At 36.3% G+C, this 22,229-nt stretch overlaps 1 protein-coding gene across 1 annotated transcript in view; it reads right to left on the bottom strand.

Moving 5' to 3' along the window:
* TAFA2 (TAFA chemokine like family member 2) overlaps positions 1 to 22,229 on the bottom strand; it is a gene marked incomplete at its 3' end in the record, with an annotated part of 83,731 nt that overhangs the window by 4,530 nt on the left and 56,972 nt on the right. The window contains exons 3-5 of the mRNA XM_082310215.1: positions 17,712 to 17,864; positions 16,537 to 16,661; positions 2,445 to 2,538 (exon numbers count right to left, since the gene is read on the bottom strand). Coding sequence (XP_082166341.1) covers positions 2,445 to 2,538; positions 16,537 to 16,661; positions 17,712 to 17,864 — 372 coding nt within the window. The remainder of the gene's footprint in view (positions 1 to 2,444; positions 2,539 to 16,536; positions 16,662 to 17,711; positions 17,865 to 22,229) is intronic.

Below are 22,229 nucleotides of genomic sequence, written 5' to 3'. Positions count from 1 at the left end.
GCAAACTTTTAAGCCAGTGCTCCTCTCTCCACAGATGATTTAGCACTATGATGGACCTTCTCTTCCAGGTTTTTGCCAAAGAATATAAATAAACACAAGAAACAGAAAGAACTTAATACTGGGATTTTTTTTAATTAGAATTGTTCCATCAACTGTATAGGATTGTGTGTGTGTTCATAGCCTGAGTGTTGTCTGAGCATACTCAAGAATCATCAAGCTATCTTTTTTTTTTTTTCCCTGAGATACGTAAGACACAGAAAGGAAATTATTTTTGTAAAAGCAATCAATAGCTCACCCTGAACTAAGTGGAATTTCATGAGACAAAGAAAAGCCATCTTGGTACTCCTAGCACTCTTCTGTAAAATATTAAAGGCCAGTGGGAAACAAAAATGGTGTGGGAATTTCTTTGAAAAATAAAAAGGGGCTCAGAAATATATTTAATGAACAACATGAGATAAGCTAAATACAGGGAATGTAACAAGAATCCCTTAAATACATGCTTGAAGAAAGAGGCCTAAGAAATGGCTTGAAGAAACACCTAGTTATGGATTGTCCTCCAAGACATGGAGATAAGCCAGAGATCTCATACCATGACAGCCCTTATTTTTATGCAGTATCTTTCCATCCATTTTGTGTCCTTGTTTTTATATTCTTTCTTATACTGTACATAAACAGACCACCAAAAAAATTAATAAAACATGGTCAACAAAGTGATTCTTCAGCAAACCTTTCCTAATAAGGAATGGACTTGAAGAGGGCTATATAAGTCATATTTTTCTATGACATAAATAACTTTAGTTTGGTAGTGATAATCTAATACGAATATTACAATGCAGAAACAGAAGGGCCCATACAACCAGAAACAAACATCTGCCAATGCATTTTTTCCACTTATGCTCTCTGCGAATGAGGTTGAGGTTGGAAATGAATCTTTTGAACAGATGGACGTGCACTATTTCCTGGAACTTCAAAATCCATACAGTGTGTTTGCCATGCGCTGTCATTCATACATGGCTTATGAAAGCAAATGACAGTTTGCATTGCCACTTGTGCATGTTTATTCACTGGAACAGTTCAACTTGTAAGCTTGGAAGGTGCTTCTAATCTAATACTACTACCTTGTACCAGTGATACTCAAAAGTACTTTGCAAATGTTAAAAAAGGACAGGCTCACAATTTCCTTACAGCTTGAGAATCCTGTAATTTATTTTCTAAAGAAATGGGGAAGCTGGACAAAAAGAGCTGTTAACGGCATTTTTGCAATAGGGCACCTATATGCATATGCTCTTAACAGTAGACAGGTATGGATTTGGGTATTTATACTGAATAACTAAGTTTCTGGGTGCACAAGGAACCATTACAAAAGTCCGAGAAATGTTAAGGTGATCCAACCACATTTCAAGGGTATGGTTGATAATGTAACTGCAGCAGAGAACTGTGAGTTAGGATACAGGCTCTTGTTTCAGTCTCACAGACCGTTATTTGACTTGGGCTAATGACAAAAGACAAAATTTGAGTGATTTGTGAGCAGTTTGGGAAACAGATATTTAATGGTAACTACATGGATTCATTTACCTTCAGTAAGGATTACATATTCATAGACTTTTTTTCAAGTCTTCAAACACTTCATTCTCACTCGTAAAACTTTGGCCCTACCTAACTTTTGCTATCAAGACTCAAGAGATTTAAATTTTTCCCTTAACTTTATTTTAGGCACTGCAGTATGAAAGGTGTTAGTCTAAACATGTTCCCAAGCCTGTAATAGAGCAATTTAGAATTCTAGAACCTCAGGTCTGTCCTTCAGCAAACATCTCTAACTCATTTTATTAATTAAACAGAACATTTCCCAGTACGCTTAAATGGCTCAAAAGTTTCCAATGTTTTTGATAACTACCAGATGCTAAAGCTTTTAATTTTTTCATCCTTTTATTGCACTGTGACTAACCAGAATTTCATTTGTGATAATTCTTGTGCTTAGGACCTTCCATTAGAAAGAAACAAACATGTTGAAAACTCATTTCACACAATGCCATTTGAAATACAATTCTATATTTCATGTTTTCCCACTGCTCTTAATTATTTCAGCAGGAGATTTTTGGTGTTAAAATGAAGACCTACCCAATCAGTATTAAAAATTGTAATTAAAACTAAAACGGTTTGGAAATCTTTCACATGTAAATTGAGCTTTCCACTAGCTCCAAATAATCTTAAAGTTATAACTAGAAAAATAGGCAAAGGAAAAATGCTTTAGAGCATGACATCCATTCCTGAAAATGGCAGAGTTCTTCCTCTTAAACATGGTTTTAAGACTAAACAGACAACATCTACCGTATCTTAGGAACATAGTGGAAATAATACACCTTTCCCAACTTTTTCTGAATTTTAAGTAATCCAGTATGGGATGCTGAGCTTTCAACTACAAAGCAACACCTAACTGAACGTACCAAGATGTATTTCCTTTTTAAGTGTTGTTCTCTTCTCCAGAGCACCTGTTGCTTTCCCATGATAGTAACTTTTACGTTTATCAACTGGGTCTACCTTTGAAAGAACAGTGAGTGAAGAAAGACGTTTAAAAGCTCCCAGAAGCATCTGACTGACACACTGAGGCTGCTTAGGAGTGCAATGCAGAGTCTCTCCAGCCACCCTCCTGAAGCTCTGCCCAAATAAGCCACAATTCCTGGGCATCTGAAGCAAACTAAGCAACTACCATGAGGAGTAAGCTACAACAATTCCTGTTAATACTGTGTAAACCTGTATTTGTACACACCTGCTGCTCTGTGAGTAATAAACCAGGGCTGGAACACATTTTCTGGAGTGGTTTGACTCTTTATTCCTCAGCGAACGTTCTGGCCCTTCCTTAGAATCCGACCAAGACTAGGATTCATCACAACTAGTGCTCCAACGTGGAGCCAGAATATTTTGTGTGTGTGGAAAAATCAAAAATTGTCATCAGGCACAGCAGAAACCTCCTTTCTCTACTTCTCCATTCGGACTTGAGGAGTTTTACACGTTTGCCTAAGAAACAAACACATGTCAAGTACTACACTGTTATGGAATTAGTTAGAGAAAACAAAACTGGGATAGATGGAATTTTCTTTAACTTACAAGGAAAAGTACAAAATTGCAGGAAAAAACATATTTCAGAATCAGAGCAACTTCTCTTAGCAAAAGAGCATGATCTCAAAAACACCCCCAAGCAATAACAGTAACCCCAAAGGAAAAGGTTTAAACATACTGAAATTCAAACTCATTGATTTGTCACCGAAAAACAATAGAAACTGATAGATAACATTCATTTTTGCAAGTATATCAACAATCTTTAACTATGATAAAACAGTAATTGAAAAGATATTTGAAAATAAGTCCATGGATAGACCTGTGGTACAGAAAAGAGCCATGAAGTCACAATACGATTCCTTCTAAATGAAAGACTTGAGTGTGTTTTTCCCATATATGTTTAAAGTAAAGAAAAAAACAAACCCCAAACCCCCGAAAGTTTAAAGTTTGAAAATGTGAACATTCTGGGGAGAACTCTACTCACAGTTGTTTCTATGGTTAGTAGATTACAGGAAACACCATAAAATAACAGATGACATGTTTCAAAAGACAATATTCAATTCAGACAGCTAGTTACTTATCTAGGCATTTGAGCTAGTTTTTGGACCTGCTGATAATGATTGCTTCCCAAAAGGGTTGCACAGCACCTCAAAAGATCACCTAAATATCTTTAAATAATGCTTACAAAAAGTTTATTTTCTTTTTTTTTTTCTTTAGTCTTTTTGACTTAAATGTCATGCTGCGGATCACTAGAAACATACGTTACAAGATTAAACTCATATCTTTGATAACTTGTTGCTTTAATAAAATCTCTGCACACTTAAATACTATGAAACAAATTAACATGGTTCTGTCTTCCTATTTCCTTGAACTTGATAGTTTACAAAATAAACTTAATTGATACAACTCACTGGGACAATTATCATAGTGTATATCTGATGAAGACATATGAGTTATGTCAAGCCTAAATCCAATTCATTAGCCTTTTGAATGTACTTCATTATTATTCTCTTCCAAAAGGTAATGCCACTACAATGTGCATACCCAAACTTTCCCAATGTTTTTATAACTCAGCAGAGAAATTGTTCATGGTAGAATTGTTTTAACTTCACAAAATTTTTCATTTACAGACAACAGTTTTATATTAAAAGAAGACTTAAACATAAACCTTATTTTACTTTCTGTAACAGATAATAACTGTAGCAATTCAGACAAGGATATATCCTCTTGAGGTTTTTGTGGTGATCACAACTCCATAGTGGGACTGCAGCATGGCGGCATAGAAGACTGCAAGACAATTAATTAAACAAATGTAACTTTCTTCTCTTTTACACCACTTATTCCATCTAGTCATCTCAAGTGGGAGATAAAAATAACCTCCTTCCTTTTTACAGTGAGGAAACTGAAGCATAATAGTCATGCTACCCTTCCAACTGTGAGAAAGTAAATGGAGAAGGGGGGACAGGAACAGAGTCCTTCTGTCTTTGGTTTTATCTGACCTCACTTTCCTAAAGAAAAGCCTACTGTTGTTCTTGATTGAAAAGGAAAACCTATAACAAGCAGTTTCCTGTGTTTAATATTCTAAAAATGAAACAAAACAAAACAAAACCCCAGTCTTGTTTCAAAACTAGGATGAGGTTTTAAATTGCCTAATAGGTATAATGGATTTTAATCTTTTAATATATTTTTTCAGAAATTCGGTAAGATTGAACTTCAAATTATCCCCACGAAAATAACAGGTAGGCTACATTCATCACATTTGATATCTTTTTCTTCTTCAGATGTTTATGGTATGGTTTTTTTTTTTTTTTCTGAGATTTTGAATGGAGAGTAAAAAGCCATTTGGACGAGATCAAAAGAGAAATGTAAATTATTTCCTTACCTGTAATTTTATCTTCTCTATGAGGGTACCTGCTTCTCTGTTAGTGCAGTACTGATGTGTTTTCTGCCTTTGTCCCAAGCTTCAGAGATTCCTCTGGTGATTTTTCCCCACTTGCTTACCAGCTTCCACTGCTGGCATTTTGAGGTAGTGCACTCACACTTGGCTCCAGGAATACTGCCACAGCTGAGGGAATATAAGACAACTAAAAAACAAGTTAGAAAACAGCAGAGCAATATCCAGGCAGGAAAAAAAAATGTTTAAAAACAATGAACCAGTCATCAACTTGAAACCCTTCGATCATTTTTCTCTCTCTTTCCATCCATTTAGAATCTCCACATGAAGAAAAGACTTTCCTATGCTTGAAGAAATTTTAGCCAAAGTAGTGGGTGCTGACAGAGTAGTGGGTACCCATTCAGAGAAGATAAAATTATTTTAAGGGAATCTAATTTTAATTTTCTCCAGTATGAGTACCCATCACGCCATCACTCTAATACAGATAAGAAACAGAAGAAAGGTGGCAGATTTGGAGGATTTCAGAATAATCCCTCTCACCCTGTCTCAAGTCTTAATAGAACTGGGGAAAAGGAAGACTCAAGGGCTTTTCACCCAAAAGCTGTCATAGATGAACAATTAGAAGGATTTCTCATTGCCGAGGGAAAAATACACACAGTCTGGTTCACTAAGAAGTAGTCAAGATTGTGGTTGCTGATTCCCAGCTGATAGTTGTAGTCATCTTGGTCATCAGAGAAAAAGAAGGGAAAAAACAAACTAGTACTGTCAATTTAATAAGTAAATAAATTAAACATAAAACAGAGAGCATATCCACCATCCATGCTTGAAGTTGAGTGTAGATGACAAAAGTTCACTGTCATTCTTTTTCATTTTTTATATGTAATGGTCACAAGTTCCAGTGGCATTCTTGGAAGAAGATAGCATAACACACCGGTATTAATTCCAGAAAATAATGGCTTTGATGTTTGTCCCTGGCATTTGCCCTGAACTCATGATAAACTGATGCACGTTACTAGCATCATTCCTGAACAGACTAGAAATGTCTTCTTGCTCGAGTATTATGGAGATTTCCAGGTGAAAGTTGCAACTTCCTGTAACTCCTCTGTACTGGGGATCACCTTAATACTGTTTCTGCACTTCACAGTACAAAGAAAAGATGTATCCTGTCAAAGGAAAAAATGAACTCTAGAAATTTAACTAAGAACCTGCTTTGGTATTCAATTTAATTTGTCTTTCTTAAAGAACCTAGCCAGTTGTCTTCATACCTGCATCTTCTCATTATCTTCTGACTAGTATGTGACTCAAGACAAGGTAAGTATGAATGAATCAGACTAGCTAATCACAATTAGTCACTGGTATTCTAAAATCTCAAGTAATGAAGTAAAGACCAAAAGGCTCTGAAGAAGCTGTTGCCTTCAAATTTCAGGAATGTAAGTAGCAATGAGATGTGCTTTAAGGTCAAGAGCAAGAAAAAGGAGTCTGGTAATTTCTTGAATGACCCTCCAAAAAGAAATTGGCTTTTCAAGTAACCAGCTTCAAATTTGCCAAGCTGCATTCTAGGAGAAAGTCTCCCATTCCTTTTTCGTACTTTGAAAATGTTGAACAATAATTATTGACAACTGGAATTAGAATCATGCCTTGAGGATGGTAAATTTGCTATGATCTTGTTTTCCAAGGTCACTCTGAAAAGATGATAAGGAGGCAGGACAGAGGGATCTCAGAATTCTAGAACAAATACTCTCATTTTTCAGTGCATTTGCCTGAATTGGTAACAGCACAAGCAGAGGTAAAGTCCCTTGGTCTTCTTTTGGCAGGGACAGGTTCCGGAGCCACAAAGCTTGAATTCAAGATGAAGGAAGAAGCTGTTGTTCTTCTGGCTGGCATCAGTAAGATATTTTCTGTCATTCTTGAACCTGAAGAGGCAAAGCTGGTTTGGACCTCTTAAAATATGCAGCTCCATTAAAATTCTCAAATCTTCTGTTACTACTGAGTTTGCAGATACATGTTGGTTAGACACAATCCATTGTTTCCTTGAGATTATATCCATCTTCTTAAACTGGAGACACACTTGTGTTCAACTCTGGTTTTAGAGGTCTTGCCAATATAATTATACCAGTCACATCATACAAATCAGTCATAGTGAACTGGATATTTTGTAGCTTCACCCAGAATCTCCACTTCAGAGCTCTATGACATTTCTCATTGCAGATGTGGAAGGGGATAAACGATGGTCAGGACTGTAAGATCTGAGAAGGAATCAACTGTGTATGCTAATAATGCAGTAGAACAAAGCTCAAAGTCCATTTTATAGAACATATAAAGTCCTTCGGAGTCTTTTCTCCACACACAGCAGTAGTGTCTTTCCTAAGATGAACCTGGTGTTCACCAAGGTGGTGGAAGAAGGAGTAAACTACAAGCTATGAAAATGAACAATTTTGAAATTCTTATGGAAATTAATTTTATGTTGGTCCTCTTCTTTTCTAATCTAGTCCTAGACATCAATCTTCCACTTATTCTTGCCTGAAATACATTTTTTCTTCATTTTGAACAGTTCTCAGATAGGACAGAACTATCTTAATTTTTCTTATGGAGAAATAAGCAAGATTTACAGCCATGCTCACTTTGCTCCGCAAGGGAATAATATCTTAGTAATCTGATTTCAGCTGGTTTGAGAGTTGTTCATTCCTCCAGCGGTGACTGTGCATAATGCTCTGTATGACTGACTTTCTCCGCTTGGTATTGATTATTATCCATTTCCTTCCTTCCCTACTAGAAGGCAGAAAAGCAGAGCTGCAACAGGGCAGTACTTCTAAGGTTTTCTATAAACAGTCCTAATGAGTAAGGTAAGATCTCGAGAAAACTATGGGATTTTGGAGAATTGAAAGTAATACTTTTTGGACAGTTGGGGGCCACTTTTCCGCTCCCTCATATCAGTTCTGCAACTAAGAAGTGATGCAGTTTTTGAAGCCTGTGCCAAATACCCATGGAAAGAGGCAAGAGTTCTCCCTGCAGCTATTCAGGTAGTAGGTAATGTGAGGTTTCAGAACACTCCAGTCCCTCTGAGCTGAAATGTATCATTTCTGTCTTGCAGAAATAATCCAAAGAAGCCCTTACAGACTGCAAAGGAGGGTGAGACAAGGAAGAAGCTCTAGTTTTAGAGCATGCCAGCATGACTCATACAATACTGGCGTTTGAATATCATCTTCCTATACAGTAACTTGTAAGGTAGTAGAAACTGACAGAGATTTCCCAGGAACACTAAAAAGGACTGCTAGATATTCAAAGACCCCTTCTTGCACAGCTGTGAAAGGGCAAAGAGACTGGCAGAAAATGGAGCTGCAAATGAGAGCGGAAACGTCTTTGATTTCAGCGTCAGGACTTTTCCACTTCATGGAGAAGTGGAGAAAACCAGTAATTTACATAAAGCCTTCAGAACTCATTCTTATTTTCCATCATAGAGGCAGAAAATTATTCTTCAGACATGAGGTCAATATCTCAAACATGCCAGCAAAGGACAAATTGGGGAAAAAAGAAAAGAAAGAAAAATAAATCACAGGTTGAATCTTTTGGGACAAAGGCAGAAAACCTCTTGAGTGGACTGATGGAGTGGAGGATTCCCACGTGGAAGAAAGTAATGCTTGCAAAAATCACTGATTAGTTAATTAGTGACATGCAACTGAAACCATTTGCATTTTTCTTTAAATATTGCAGAAATATTTCTCTTTGATTTCAGATTAATTCTGTCAATTTTCAGGTTCTGCAGAAGCTAAAATGATGCTTTACGATGGACGCTAGCTGCAGTCTTACCTTAGGAAAAACTATTTCCTCATAAAAATGTATAAACACAGCATATATTACTAACACTCTGTGAGTGTGATGAAGGGATTGCAAAGGATTTCATTTCTCATTATTTGTACAGTGTCTCTACTCACAAAAAATTAGAGTAACACTTCTGAATAGCTAGAGATAAGACCCGGTGTATTCACAAGGAGATGCAGCAAAGCACTGAAAAAAATAAGGAAAAATTGCAAACTTCTAGGCAAAAGCTGCTAATTAAAAAAATAAAAATACTATTCTGTGTTTAGAAATTATTTTCTTTCAAGTAATGCATTAACAGGTTCCCTCTTTCCAGAAAAGCTGTACCTATGAATATTGCCTTTAACCCACTGTCTCTTTTGATGTTTCTCACTTTCAGTTCTTAATATCAATATCCATAGGACTCAAAGTCAGAACAGAACTAAACAAAATTTGAGACTGAAAATGTCTTGGGAGTTAAATGTTTGGATTATCTCTATTTGCCCAACAAGTTTTACTGACATTTCAGTCTATGACTTTGCTTATAACATTTCACACCACAACACTTCTTCCTTTAATCTTTTTCATCATAACTTGTGTTTTGCAGGTATTTTTAAGTACATTTACCTTTGAGGAAAGGACTATGACTTGTTGAGATTTCTGTGACCTACAGATGAACATCATCAAACTGTAGGCCTAAACTCATGTCAAATGTAGACTTGCAACAGGAAGCTTTTCACAGGATAGAACTAGGCACACTAACGTCACATTAAAGAAGTAAATTTGGTATATAGCAGCTATTTTTAAGAAAATCAGTGAACTGCACAACCCTGAATACTGATGATTCCTTGTAACGTGTTGGCTAGAATGCTATTTTCATCAAAATGCCCATGTGTCCCAAAAGATTAGTGTTTAGGTGCCCTATAAAAAATACAGTTTCAATATGAAAAAATTGTGATGCTAGATCAAAACAATAATTACTGACTAATACACAAAGCTAGCTTGACCCCAGAAAATGTCATCCTATTTCCGTTACCAGTTCATTTGCCCCCTGAAACTTGTATGTATTTTTAGGAAAATGTGTACATACCACTTATTGCTATTTTAATGACAGATTAGATACAGCGAGTCTCTGAGTTAGCAATGAGAAACATGCTGAGACAGCTGCAAATTTCTCCTGGTGACAGATTAGCCAAAGGCATGGAAAGAGATACCATAGCAACAAAGAGGCTGTCACAAGTGCAATCAGTCTTTTCCATGGGTGATATTTTGCTACAGTCTGTGCACTTACTTGTATTGTAATCTCATCCTTTTTATGAACCACAAGGTATTGCTAGTCACTGTATATATGTGTATTATTCCTATAAATCTTCATCTGAAATTAAGGTAGAAGTTGAGGAGTCTATAGACAGAGGCTCTGAAGGGAGGCAGGGGGATAGAGCAGTTTTACAGTGAGGTTGTTTCTTAATTTATTCATACAGTCCCTTAAATAATATTAGGAAAAGCATTTCCTGTCATTATTTACTACTGACACATGGCAGATCATTGATTTAGCCTATAAGTATTTCACATTTCACAGTAGTCAAAGCAAAAGGCAAATTGTTTCATGTGATGGAAGTTAGTAGCAGTTTTACACTGAAAAAATGGCATGTGAGAAATACATTGCCTTATTAGCACTGACTGACCACAACTACCATACGTCCGGCCTATCGGAAACATCCTGGAATAACCTATACACAATGTTTATATGACAAATTTCTGCTTTTTCTAATTACATGTCATTACTACTGCTGGTTTTGAAAAGCCTGGAGCAGGAAGAGGAATAAAAACCTGAGGGAAGAGGCTACCACAATGGCAATATTTCTTTTCAACTTTGGCAGAAAAAACAGTAATACTTGTTCCATTTTCTTCCAGTCTGCTGCTGCTTAAAGAGCCTATGCATCTGTTGCTCATGCGGAGAAGCACAGATCAACAACTAGCATATCTGCATTGCTAACACCGATGTCAGGCTCAGTTACAAGAAAAACGCCATTTTCTTCTCATATCCAGGGACGCATTTTAGCTCTCTTGTATTATGTTGCCTTACTCAAGCAGTGGTTACAACAGCACTGGTAGTAGTTGAGTCACCACTAATGCTGCCTCCTAATACTGGAAATCTCAGTAGCCCACTGCAAAGCATTACTATGTAAAGGTACCTAACAGAGGTCCTTTCATTCCTTCTGCTGAAAGGGTTATGAACAGCATATTTTATAAATTGAAACATAAATAATATTACTGCCTCTCCTTTCAGCAGCTGTAATTAATTTAGAAACAATCCAGCATCTGCAAGCGAGAAAGAGGAGATAGGGTAAAGATATAAGCAGCATTTATAGATAGCAACAGAACTGCATTGATTCAGAGTAGTGGAATGCACATACTGAACACCATTTGGCTTCATGTGCAGCCAGTTGGTGTGTTTGGATGGTACACTTTCTCCTCTTCCAAGAATGTTACTCAATTTTCAGTTTCTTTTAAACTCTGGATACCATAATGTAAAATTAGATTAAATGGAATATTAAAAATATCTGACTTCAGGCTCTCTCCAATATTGTTTTGGAATGTAGATAAACACTCTCAGTATGGATTTCTCTCCATCCTGGAAATATTTCTGTTCTTTTCACACTAGTCGTCCATCTCTGGTATTGATTTGGAAAGCAGATTTGGAATGTAGATAAATATACTCAATATGGATTTATTTTTGGCCCTGTAATATTTCTCTTTTATTTCTCTCTGTCCCTGTAATATTTATTTTATTTTTTACAGTACTCTATTTCTAATATTGGTTTGGCATATAGTTACATAGTAATATATTAGATATTGATTTCTTTCTGTTCTGCAGTGTGCTTTTCCACACATATTAAAAATAATAGCCAGTTTTCAGAGTGACAATTGCAATTCCTTCTGCCCCTCATAAAAGTGTGGGTGCTCAGCTATTACAGAAGTTGGATGCTCATTTCCAAAAGATGGGCCTTTATGACCTGTCTGCAAATATTACTTTCACTTGTTTATAGGAAAACGTTGTTCACTTTCACCTTCTAGAGATTTTCAGAGGTTAATAATCAATACCATTCCATCTGATCTTTTTGGTTTATTGTTGTTGTTGTTATTATTATTATTATACTAACAGGTCACTTCTAAAAGGACATGCACTGGTTGCCAATTTTTGCTGAATAATAGATACTGGACATGTTGCTCATCATAGTATGATTCACTGATTTAGCTCATAGCTGTGTATCCTCAGAACATGAACATTTTTGAAACTACTCTTGTATTATATTGCATTTGATAGTGGTCAAAGTCCAAAGCTTCCCAAACTGACAAAGAATGAAGGGGCTTTTTTGATCATCTTCCTACTGAAGACCACAACAAAGAGAGTAAAGTCTCTGAGCCAGCATCTTCCTATTCAACATTAAGTATCTAAATGTGAGGTGCTAAGTTAGTCATCATAGATTTCCTTTAGAGTTATTAGGGAGACATAAGCACCTCCAGAAGATAATTCATCTGACTTATCTTAGGACAAAATGAACTGTCCTCTGGAATTGAACAATTCTCTCCAATACTAAAAAGACAGCCTAGAGCTTAGGCTAGTCATCTCACTCTACACAGTCCTAACCTAGGCAAAGTCCAGTAAATTCCACTCCGCGTATTTTAACCAGAACTTAGTACTTAACCTTAAACTATACCTTATTCCACAAGCAGTTCTACCAAATCAAACTAAAAGCTTAAGCATAAGGTACTATTTCATTACTGCGCAATGGTTCAAAGCTGCGCCGGGGAGGTTTAGACTGGACATTAGCTTGCAGCTTCTGGTGCTCTTATTTAAGGTCAGCCTCTATTATAAAGATAATGGACAACGTACTGTTCTTAAAAATACAAATAAAGCCTGACATGTGGATCTGCACTTGAAAAACCCCTATCCAGAGACCTCTGGAATACACCCCATAACGGAGAGAAATATGAATTCTCCTTAGCTCTTATCTGACTGCAAAATGTTGTTTTCCAGTCTTTGTAAAGGGCTTCTTTGTTTAATACAAACTCATAGCATTTTTTTAATGTCATTGTCAATTTTATACATAATACTGCTATATTTTGGAGTTTTCAACTGATGGGAAAATTCCCCTGTTTTAAACAGACATTTTCCTTATTTTGCAAAAAGGAAAGGAAACACAACCAAGACAGCTTCTTGAATGAAAATAATTATATTAGAAAAATGCTGTAAGAAGAAAAGATATTTCAAAGGTAAAAAAAATTATTTGGATTTTCCCTGTTTTTTAACACTTTTGTCATCTTTTAAAGAGGGTAACGCGACAAAATGTTTGTGTTTATTTATCAAAACATTGAGGCCAGCCATACAGAAAAAAATTCAATTGCTTCCTCTCACAACAGTTTCTCAGTCTGGAGGAGAATGCCACAATGTGCCTGGTAAATCTCAGCTACGCATATAATCATTTCATAATTCTCCTAATGTGGAGTGAACATCCTCTTTTGTTGTGGTATAATGCTCAGGAATGCAAACACGCATTTCTTTATACAAAGTCAAAAAAATTACTGTTTTAGCTAAATTGTCATTGCATTTTCTCCCCTTCCCCTCCTGCAGGCTACATAGACCCAAAATCGTCAATTCTAAACCAGCACAAGTTAACTCAGTACTCAGCTTATTCATACACACTTCCCTCCCCGTATTCATTCCTTTTCCATGGTTAACTCCTAATGTCAGCCGTCTCCCACTAATATGCAGACAAATTAGGAAAAACAGTTTAATCTTTCCATAATATCTATTTTTGCATTCTGAAGGTAAATAACTTCCACCTGGTTTTTCTTAACATTTGAATTCTGAGTATCATAACATTCATGCTATTTCTAATTCATTATTCATGTATTACCTTATTAGATCCGCATATCTGAACAAAATGCAAAACCTCAAGTAGACCACATTTTTAAAAATCAATTCATTTTCTCCCATTATTCACTTGGCCTTTCTGCTTAGTGTCTGATACCATAAGTATTAAGAAGTTGGTATCATCACTTTTACAACAGTGTGATTAAATATGCTAACAGAGGTAGACTAGAAAAATACCTGCTTCCTCCACTAGTTTTCTCTCTAACATAATGCTTAACTATTAACAGCTTAGGGTGTGGAAATGTAGGTGCTGCTTTTGAACTTGGTATCCTGTAGAAGAGAAGGTAGTACTTCAGCGGTTAATTGGGTTACTTTTCTGCACATGAAGGAGGAAAACTTACAGAAAATGTTTGGAGGTGAATATAGACTTTCTTAGACCTTTCAGGAAAGCCTTCACAAGGCTTTTCTGCAATAAACTTAAATCACCCAAGCTGTTCAGTTCCCAATGTTTCTTTACGCTTTTACATTATACATGATAATCACATATGGGTTATTTCATTCAACAATGAGAAACTTATTGTTCATTACTTCTTAATACTGATTCTCTGTACAGTTCTTTTTATTTTTCTCAAAAAAAGGAGGTTTTGAAACCACAGACCACTTTAGAACTTTTCCTTTTATTTATATAGACTTTGGGGAGCAGAAAGAGGAGCTACAAAAATATTGTAGTCGCTACATATTGGGGAAAAGTACTTACTTTTTGATAGTAAGCTGCTCTCTAAACACAAAGAATCACTCACATTTCCAATAGCAATGTATATTTTTCTGGGCATGAGAATGATGTCTGTTAAAATCTCAGCCTTTTGCATCTGGAAAGACAGAGACCTTCATTCACCTGCCACCTGGTTTCAATAACTGAGACCAACTCTCTGTCAGAAATTTGATTTCAGGTTTGCTATTATCTCAAAACAGCTTTGCAGCTGTGTGGGAAATGAAGGAAGAAGGCGGCAAACATATAGTATCTGGACAAACTACAAGGCAGAAAAAATAGTGGGGGATTTAAGGGGATTAGTATTTTCCTTTTAGTGGTGGTAGGTCTGCAAGCAGGTTATGGTAGCCATTGTACTGAATCAGCACGTATGATGGCAAATAGAGAAAAGGACTGGCTTTTTCATAGCTGCACTTCTGGAGAGGTATGAAATGAGTCCTGAGGATTGCCACCATCCATGGAGGACACGAAAAGTCCAACTCCCGCAAAGAGCCAGACAGAGGCTGCAACAGAGGCATAAGACCTTGAGGACAAGAGCCTTAGGATTCTGTAGACTCCTAACAGTGGACAGAACTTCATAACCCTGACCAATGTAAAAAAACCTATATTCTGAAAAAATGTTAGGAAGAAATCTCCTCAAGGTGATTCTGATTGACATCTCCCCCTTTTGAGAACTCTTTTTTCCTACAGAAACATAATCCAGACCCACATTTTGACTTACTGTTTGTTAAACACATTAAATATAAAATGGCATGCTTTCTTTAACACTAGTAGTGTCATGTAGTAGAAGCCAGGACAAATTTCAAAATTCATACACATGTAATTCTTTTTCTATTACTATTATTAAATTCTATCTAGTTCCTTTTGGTTATAATGCACACACACACACACATTTTACATGCATAGAATCAGATTTGCATTGGCATGTACAAAGTTAAATGAGGCCAGCATTCAAGCAAGGTCAGCTTCAGAAGAAACACATTTGAAAGAGGACGTAGGAGTGTAATTGTATATCAAACATTTAGGAAGTATCCTTCCTTCAAAGAATGTCAAAATGTTTTAAAGACTTATACATACAGAAACTGAGAGATGTAGAGCTCTCTGTGGAACAGAAGGAATATAATTCACTCAGTGCACACTACATTTCACTACAACCAAGGTGTACCAAAAATTTAGTGCCTATGCAAGGAAGATTTCAATCAAATGACGTAGACACTCAAACACCTGCATAGAGTAAACAACACACAAGCAAATTATGGCCTTACACAGCAAACAATTACTAAATACTTACAAGAAAAAACAGTCATCAGTATGTGTGGTGGGGTGTAGGGGTAAAGGTGTTTATGCTTACATATGTGCATGTGTGTCTTCAGAGTGCATTTTAATCTGCTTTATGGTGACGAAGAACTGTGTTGACCCTATAGAGATACAACACTATTTTTAGGAAGTTTGAGTGCTTAATGTTTATCTGAAGAATTTGTTATCCTTCTGTTTCTGTTAGCCACTAAAATCTGAGATGACAGCAGGTTTACTTTGGTTTCAGGCATTGTGTATGATGAATGTCAGATGTATTTCTGTTAATGTAATTTTGAACCAATAATATGAGAAGTGTCAAATGGAGAAAAGGAACTCATTGAAACTGTGTCAAATTTTTTTAGTAAATCCCAGTCATACAAGACAGAAAGAACCAGAAGATCATACTGTCATGACACATTAAATGCTTACCATACTCAGCAGTTTCTATGTAGAAACATGGTAATTCCATGTTATTGATAAAAATACACTTGTTTGCTACCCTATGAATGAAGAGCTTAGCAGGGTGTATGGACTTTGTGCAACTGGTTTCAGAGAGAAATACAGTTCAGATTATAATACATTTAATCATTACTGGTAGTTGAAAAAGGTGTCAACTCTGCTATCTCCACTGCTTACCTGAGAAGGTCTGGCACACTGATTACCATGTTTAAGCAATTACAAAGTGTGCTGAGAAAAGTGTGCAGGACCAGGAAGTCCAATCCCAGTATGACTTTCTTCCCACACTTCTTTAATCTTCTCCACTGATGTCTTCTATGTGCACTGAATTTCCTGCGTGCTTTGTTTTTTTTACCTGTTGGTAGCATGTAAGGTTGGTATCATACCTACCCTAGTTGTTTTCACTTTATTCCCAGAGGAACAGCTCCATCCCTTACGATCTGGAAGAACTTTACATTCCTCCCCTTCAAGACATGGTTGCATGTGGCACCACCATTTCTGCTCCACTATTGAAGCTGCAAGAGAGGAACACAAACACATTCGCATGTTGTTGAAATGGAACTTTAATATGTCATTATGTTGCAACATTTCTTTTATTTTCCAGGAAAATCTTAGAAATACATTGACTGACAACTAGTCTGTGATTTTCAGCCAGATCAGAATCTTCATAAGAAATTAGGTCTCGATTTGCACAAGGTGCTATGTGCTTCAAAGTCAATCTCTTCACTGTGGGGTTGTTTGTTTTTTTTTTTAAATTTACTGCAGTTTAGGAACTAATTTCACAGCATTTCTTTCCAACCCTCATTTTTTTTTTGCTCAGTCAGATTTCAAAGTTTTAAGTAGAACATCTTTTGAGGTAGTGTATTTTGCCTGATCTGCTATGTAGTCTAGCATAGCCTGATTAAATTTACTCTCCAATGATGACATATTTACAGCTTCTCTGACAGCCAACAACCTATCAACGGTAAAGAGATCAAGTAAAGGGTGAATCCATCCTGGTCCTCTTTCAGAGAAAGAGACGTGAAAAATCAGCTAGTATTTTCCCAAATAAAACATATGAGCCTATGCCAGATTTGCTAAATAAAACGTTAATATTGCACTGTGAACAGGAAAAATAGCGTTGGTTTAAAAAGACTAACAACCAGCCAGAACTGTGTTCTGTTTGTTTGCTTGTTTGTTCCTGTATGATAAAAATAAATATACAAATAAAATGTAAGATTGCAGCACATGAAAACGATACGCTCATGTAGATTTTGCATAAACACTTTTAATTAAGTGAATTTCATACAACTCTGAGGGCACTCTGTTAGATCAAATTTAGCTTCTCAAGAGGTCTCTTTCACTGGCATCTAATAATTTTGCATAGCATTTCCATAGAGTAATAGCAAATAATTCATTTTTCCCATCTTCCTCCCATTCACCTTGGGCATGCCCTTCAAAATGCAGAAGGCTTCCTACTCTTATTTGAAATAGCTAACTGTGATGGTGTCGTTCTCATTGGTGACATTAAGCAAGCAAAACCCCCTAGGAACATGCAATGAAAGGAAACAATAGAGTAGTCGCACCATCAACACAAGAAGGAGCTGCCCGGGTGGTACCTGCTACCTGCCCAGGGAAGCAGGAGCACTTCACTGTCTGTGATCTTTCTTCTATCTTGTTCTTATTGCAACATCTGTGGAGTGCCACCACTTCACAGGTCCCAGTTTTAACATGGTGAGCTGTGAAAATAAGATGAGCAATTTGATAACATTGCAAGGTAGCATCATACTGTTGGGTTTGTTTGTTTTTTTTTTTTAATTAGAAATGCATTAAACTTGGCTCTGTAAGGCAATCTGCCATGCGTGAAACTAGAATTACAATGCTACTAACACCAGAATGTAAAGTTGATTTCCAAATGTAGTATAACTCTCTGAGGTAGAAAACACTGACTAAAGAACAATTGGAGAGGGCTGCATATGGGACTGTTCCAGTGAAGTGGGAAGCAGAAACATTATAAAACTAACCTAGAAACTATATTAATTTCTGGACTTCCACAAACAGCTGCGTATCTCTACCAAGACTTTTTTTTTCCTTTCCCTAAGGGAGAAATCTTGAAATGGAAGTGTACCAATGTTAAAATACCCATACATGCATATGTTTTCAGAACCTATGTCTCCAGACTTTATGTCTAGGGCAGATGCATGATATGATATCCCAAAACCTTCCTACAGATGGACAGAGAAGAACTGGCAGGACACAGGGACAACCCACCAACAGAACCCAGAAATAAAATCTACTAAGGAATCACATTTTAAATCTTTCTGCCTGGCACTGCAAAGAAAGTCTGGGAACATGGGGAACCAAATTTTTCAAACACAGAGAGGCAACAGGACAGTCCTCCTTATCCCATATCCAGTACCCATCACCCACACCTATGCTGCTTTAACTGATCACCAGAATCATGCTACTGGTGTCCTATGAAAAGACCAATTTGGTAAAAGGAAAACTACCAAATTACCCTTTCTGGTTCAGCAGCCAGTTACCAAAGGATCTGGAGTTCAGAAAAAGTCATTTTAACTGAACTTTCAGTGGTGACTGATACAAGACCAGATATTTCTGGGGATAGTTCATTTCCATCAGAAGGAAGAGAGAAAGAAATCTGAACTTTTTGCTGGTATTGACCTACAACCTTGTACAGGGAGGAATATTAATCATGCAAAGCAATATGTGTTTTAACATTACCCCTAAGTCCTCTATTTTTTCTGCTGTTTAACGTTTTGTATGCTTTATGCAATGCCTATGTACTGAATGCTTCAGCTATCTTTTATATCCCTAATGGCAAACAATAAATGAGAGCTTCCACAAGGAGAAGGCCCTACTAACAAGCTTTCAGGAGCCCAACATTGATCCCTGGATCCACTCAGTTGTTATTGCACAGTATCAGCTCCCAAAAGGGTTGAGGAAGGAAAACAAACTTGATGTAGGCAATGGACCCCCAGAATGTGCCTAGAGGCAAAAGCCACAGGCAGCAATTAAACTCTGGATCTTCATCAACAAAACATAAACATTTCATGCAGGCAGTTATGCATTTTTCAGTAGAACAAAGTCCACTGAACAGTCTGTGATCTTTGTTGTCACTCACTGCATCGTACTATGTCAGGTGAGATTATACTCTATCACATCATGCTGTACTACAGCTGTAATGAATTAACACAATGTGAACAATTAACCCATGATCCATCATATTGTGATACACTGAAATGTTACATATAAATCAGAAATCTAGGAGAAAAAAATCTTTTTTGCATAAAAATGCTTTTCTTTTTTTGTAAGTATTTATCACTTTTAATTCAATAGAGGATGAGGAAAGCAATTCATATCTGTGTGAACTTTGCTCTGATATTTTCATACCTTTGACGATGATAAAATATTTTTACAGCTACCAGCAGAGTCTACTGTAAAAATTACTTTTAATTATTTTCGAAACAATTTCACTGGTATATATACCAATAAAATAATTTAAATAAATACATTCATTTTTCTCAATAAAACTGTTATAAGTTTTTTTTATTTATGAATATGCTAAGAAGTTATTCTAGGATATATTTCTAATGTATAATATATAGTAGAACAAACACAGGCTGCTTTTGTAAGTTCACATTAATTTTTATTTTGATAGGAAATTACACATCTTATACCCACACATGTTAACACAAATTCCCTTATTTGTATTTTATGAAAGGTACATTAAAAACTCAGACACTGAATCTAAAAAAGAAAGTATATTTAGTGGTTGGATGTGAACTTCATCTCACTTAATTTTTCACTATATTAGTTTTCAGTCCATATTTGTATTCTGATGTGTATCACCGATCCGGGAATTTTGTCTCCTCGCTCTCTTATTAAACAGCTTTACACAGCTCTACTAGGTCTATAGAAATGCCATAATATACCTGCTAAGATAAAACAAAGTGCAATGTGCACCAATAGCCATCTGGAATGGAAGCCATTTAGTAGAGTTGTTGTAAAGTGCTGTGAGGGAAATGTTCACACTGAAACAAAACTTTTGAAAGACTTGGTTTGTAGCAGTTAGGGAGAGAAAATCAGGCATTTTAAGACTTTCATGGGAAAAGAGTGTAACTAAATGAAACGGTCTCTTACATTCATGTACAATACAGAAAAACATTTCAAATGGTGAAAAGATATGTGAAAATGGGAGAGAACAAAAATAATCACATAATATTGATAGTATTTTGGACAATCTTTAATAAAGCTGCTTTGAAATTTTCTAGGTATAAAACAAAAGAAAATAGAAAACATACAAAGATATTTCAAACATTGAAAATCTAGGTCAACGATCCTCTAGTTTCTATTTACCATCTAGAGTATGGAATGAATATTCCTTGAGAGGGATTGTAGGGATTTCAGCTCCTTATGCTATCAAATAATTAAGTTCCAGTGCAGTAAGTACAGTATCTGTCACATTCATGTGAAAAGAAAGCCTCTATACAGTAGATAAAGGATTTCCCACAACCTAATACAAATTAACCTCATTAAGCCACTGAACTATTCCACAAAAGGAGGATGGTATTTTAGGTTTTAGCATTTTGGTTTTGTTTCTTTTTCTCCTAGCACAGACTTCAAAGTATGCTGCTTGCTTTACAGAAAATATTTGAGGAACTGAATGTCATTTCTGGAATCATACAGAAATTCATTATTCAAAACCACTGCAAACAGTCCTGCATTCTCTGCTAATGCAAGTAATCCTTCCTGAAATCAATCTGAAGAAGGACTGAAGACAGACACTCAGAGATATCTATGTGTACAGACTGTGAAGTTTCCCTGATGACTATGCATAACATAATATATGTATATATTATGTTCCAGAAGATGTAACACTGTATTATGAGAGTGTAACTTGGAAAACAGACATAACCATATCTCACCCATTAACAGTATATCCTGTAATTAACCTGCCACTTTTATAGCATTTATCATGTAGTGAAATCATCAATAGCTATCTCATAAATCAGTCTGATATTGGTACACCAAAAACTTAAGTGTTCATAATCATGCTCCTGGAAAAACTAAAGCTAAGTAATTATTATTCTTTATTTTACATAAAATTGAATGCACTTAAAGAGTATGTTTAAACATACACAGCAAAGACCTTTAAATATATATAAATTCTACCTGTTCTTTTTCCTTCATGGTAACTTTAAATTTCTTTCGTTCAGGTGAATGACATTTCAGTCATATTTGCACAGTATATCTGGCACTAAGTTATGGCCCTGACGCCTTTACTTCTGTGGGAAGTTTGTTCCTGGCAAGAAGGCAAGTTACTGTTCAAGATTATTATTTTGCTACTCACAAATATGAATATAACATATTTAGTGTAGATGCAGTGTTATTCACAAACCTAGCATTAAATCAAGGAAAGTCTGCTGAATTCCATTGTTTGTTATGATCACCATTTCCTAACCTCGCCACGTAAACATTCATGTTCACTTTTGACACCCATCTGCTTGGCTGTTTGAACCTTTTATTTCCTGAAAGTTGCACAGATCATGCTTTAACACATACACTGACCATTAACAAAGAGGAAGAAATCATGTTGCGATGAACTAAATGAAATAAAGTCACAAAGTGTTTCTGTCCTCAGGTTCCTTGTCATTGCAGTAGCCATGTACAAACAGTGAAAAAACGCCATCGAAAAGGCTCTATTATATGCTCTCTGCAAAGACACTGGCACAACTGTGTGATACAGCTAAACCAATCTAATGACTAACAGCTACTGTAAGAAAAAGAAGATCCTTTGTCCCTTTTCCCGCCCTCTTTCATCCCTTGCTTGCATGAACACTGTCATTTGATGGTGATGACAGTAAGCCAGGGATTTAGACTGGCAGAATATCCACTTTTTTTATAGGGTTAGTTCTCTACCAGTTTAGCTCCTACAACTGGGTGCAGAGACTAGTGAGAAGCAGTTTCAGCCACAGGGAAGCAGCAGGAGCAGGCACCCACGGATACGTGGTTACCTCCTTCTGCAGAAACCAGTTCCTATACCAGCTTACAAGCACTGCAGCTCTGCGCTCTTACATGGAATA

The sequence above is a fragment of the Platalea leucorodia genome (genome assembly GCF_965183815.1).
Source record: "Platalea leucorodia genome assembly, chromosome: 4".
In the NCBI taxonomy this organism is placed as follows: Eukaryota; Metazoa; Chordata; class Aves; order Pelecaniformes; family Threskiornithidae; genus Platalea; species Platalea leucorodia.
The sequence above is the reverse complement of the archived record's forward strand: the minus strand, read 5'-3'. Positions and strand labels throughout refer to the sequence as shown.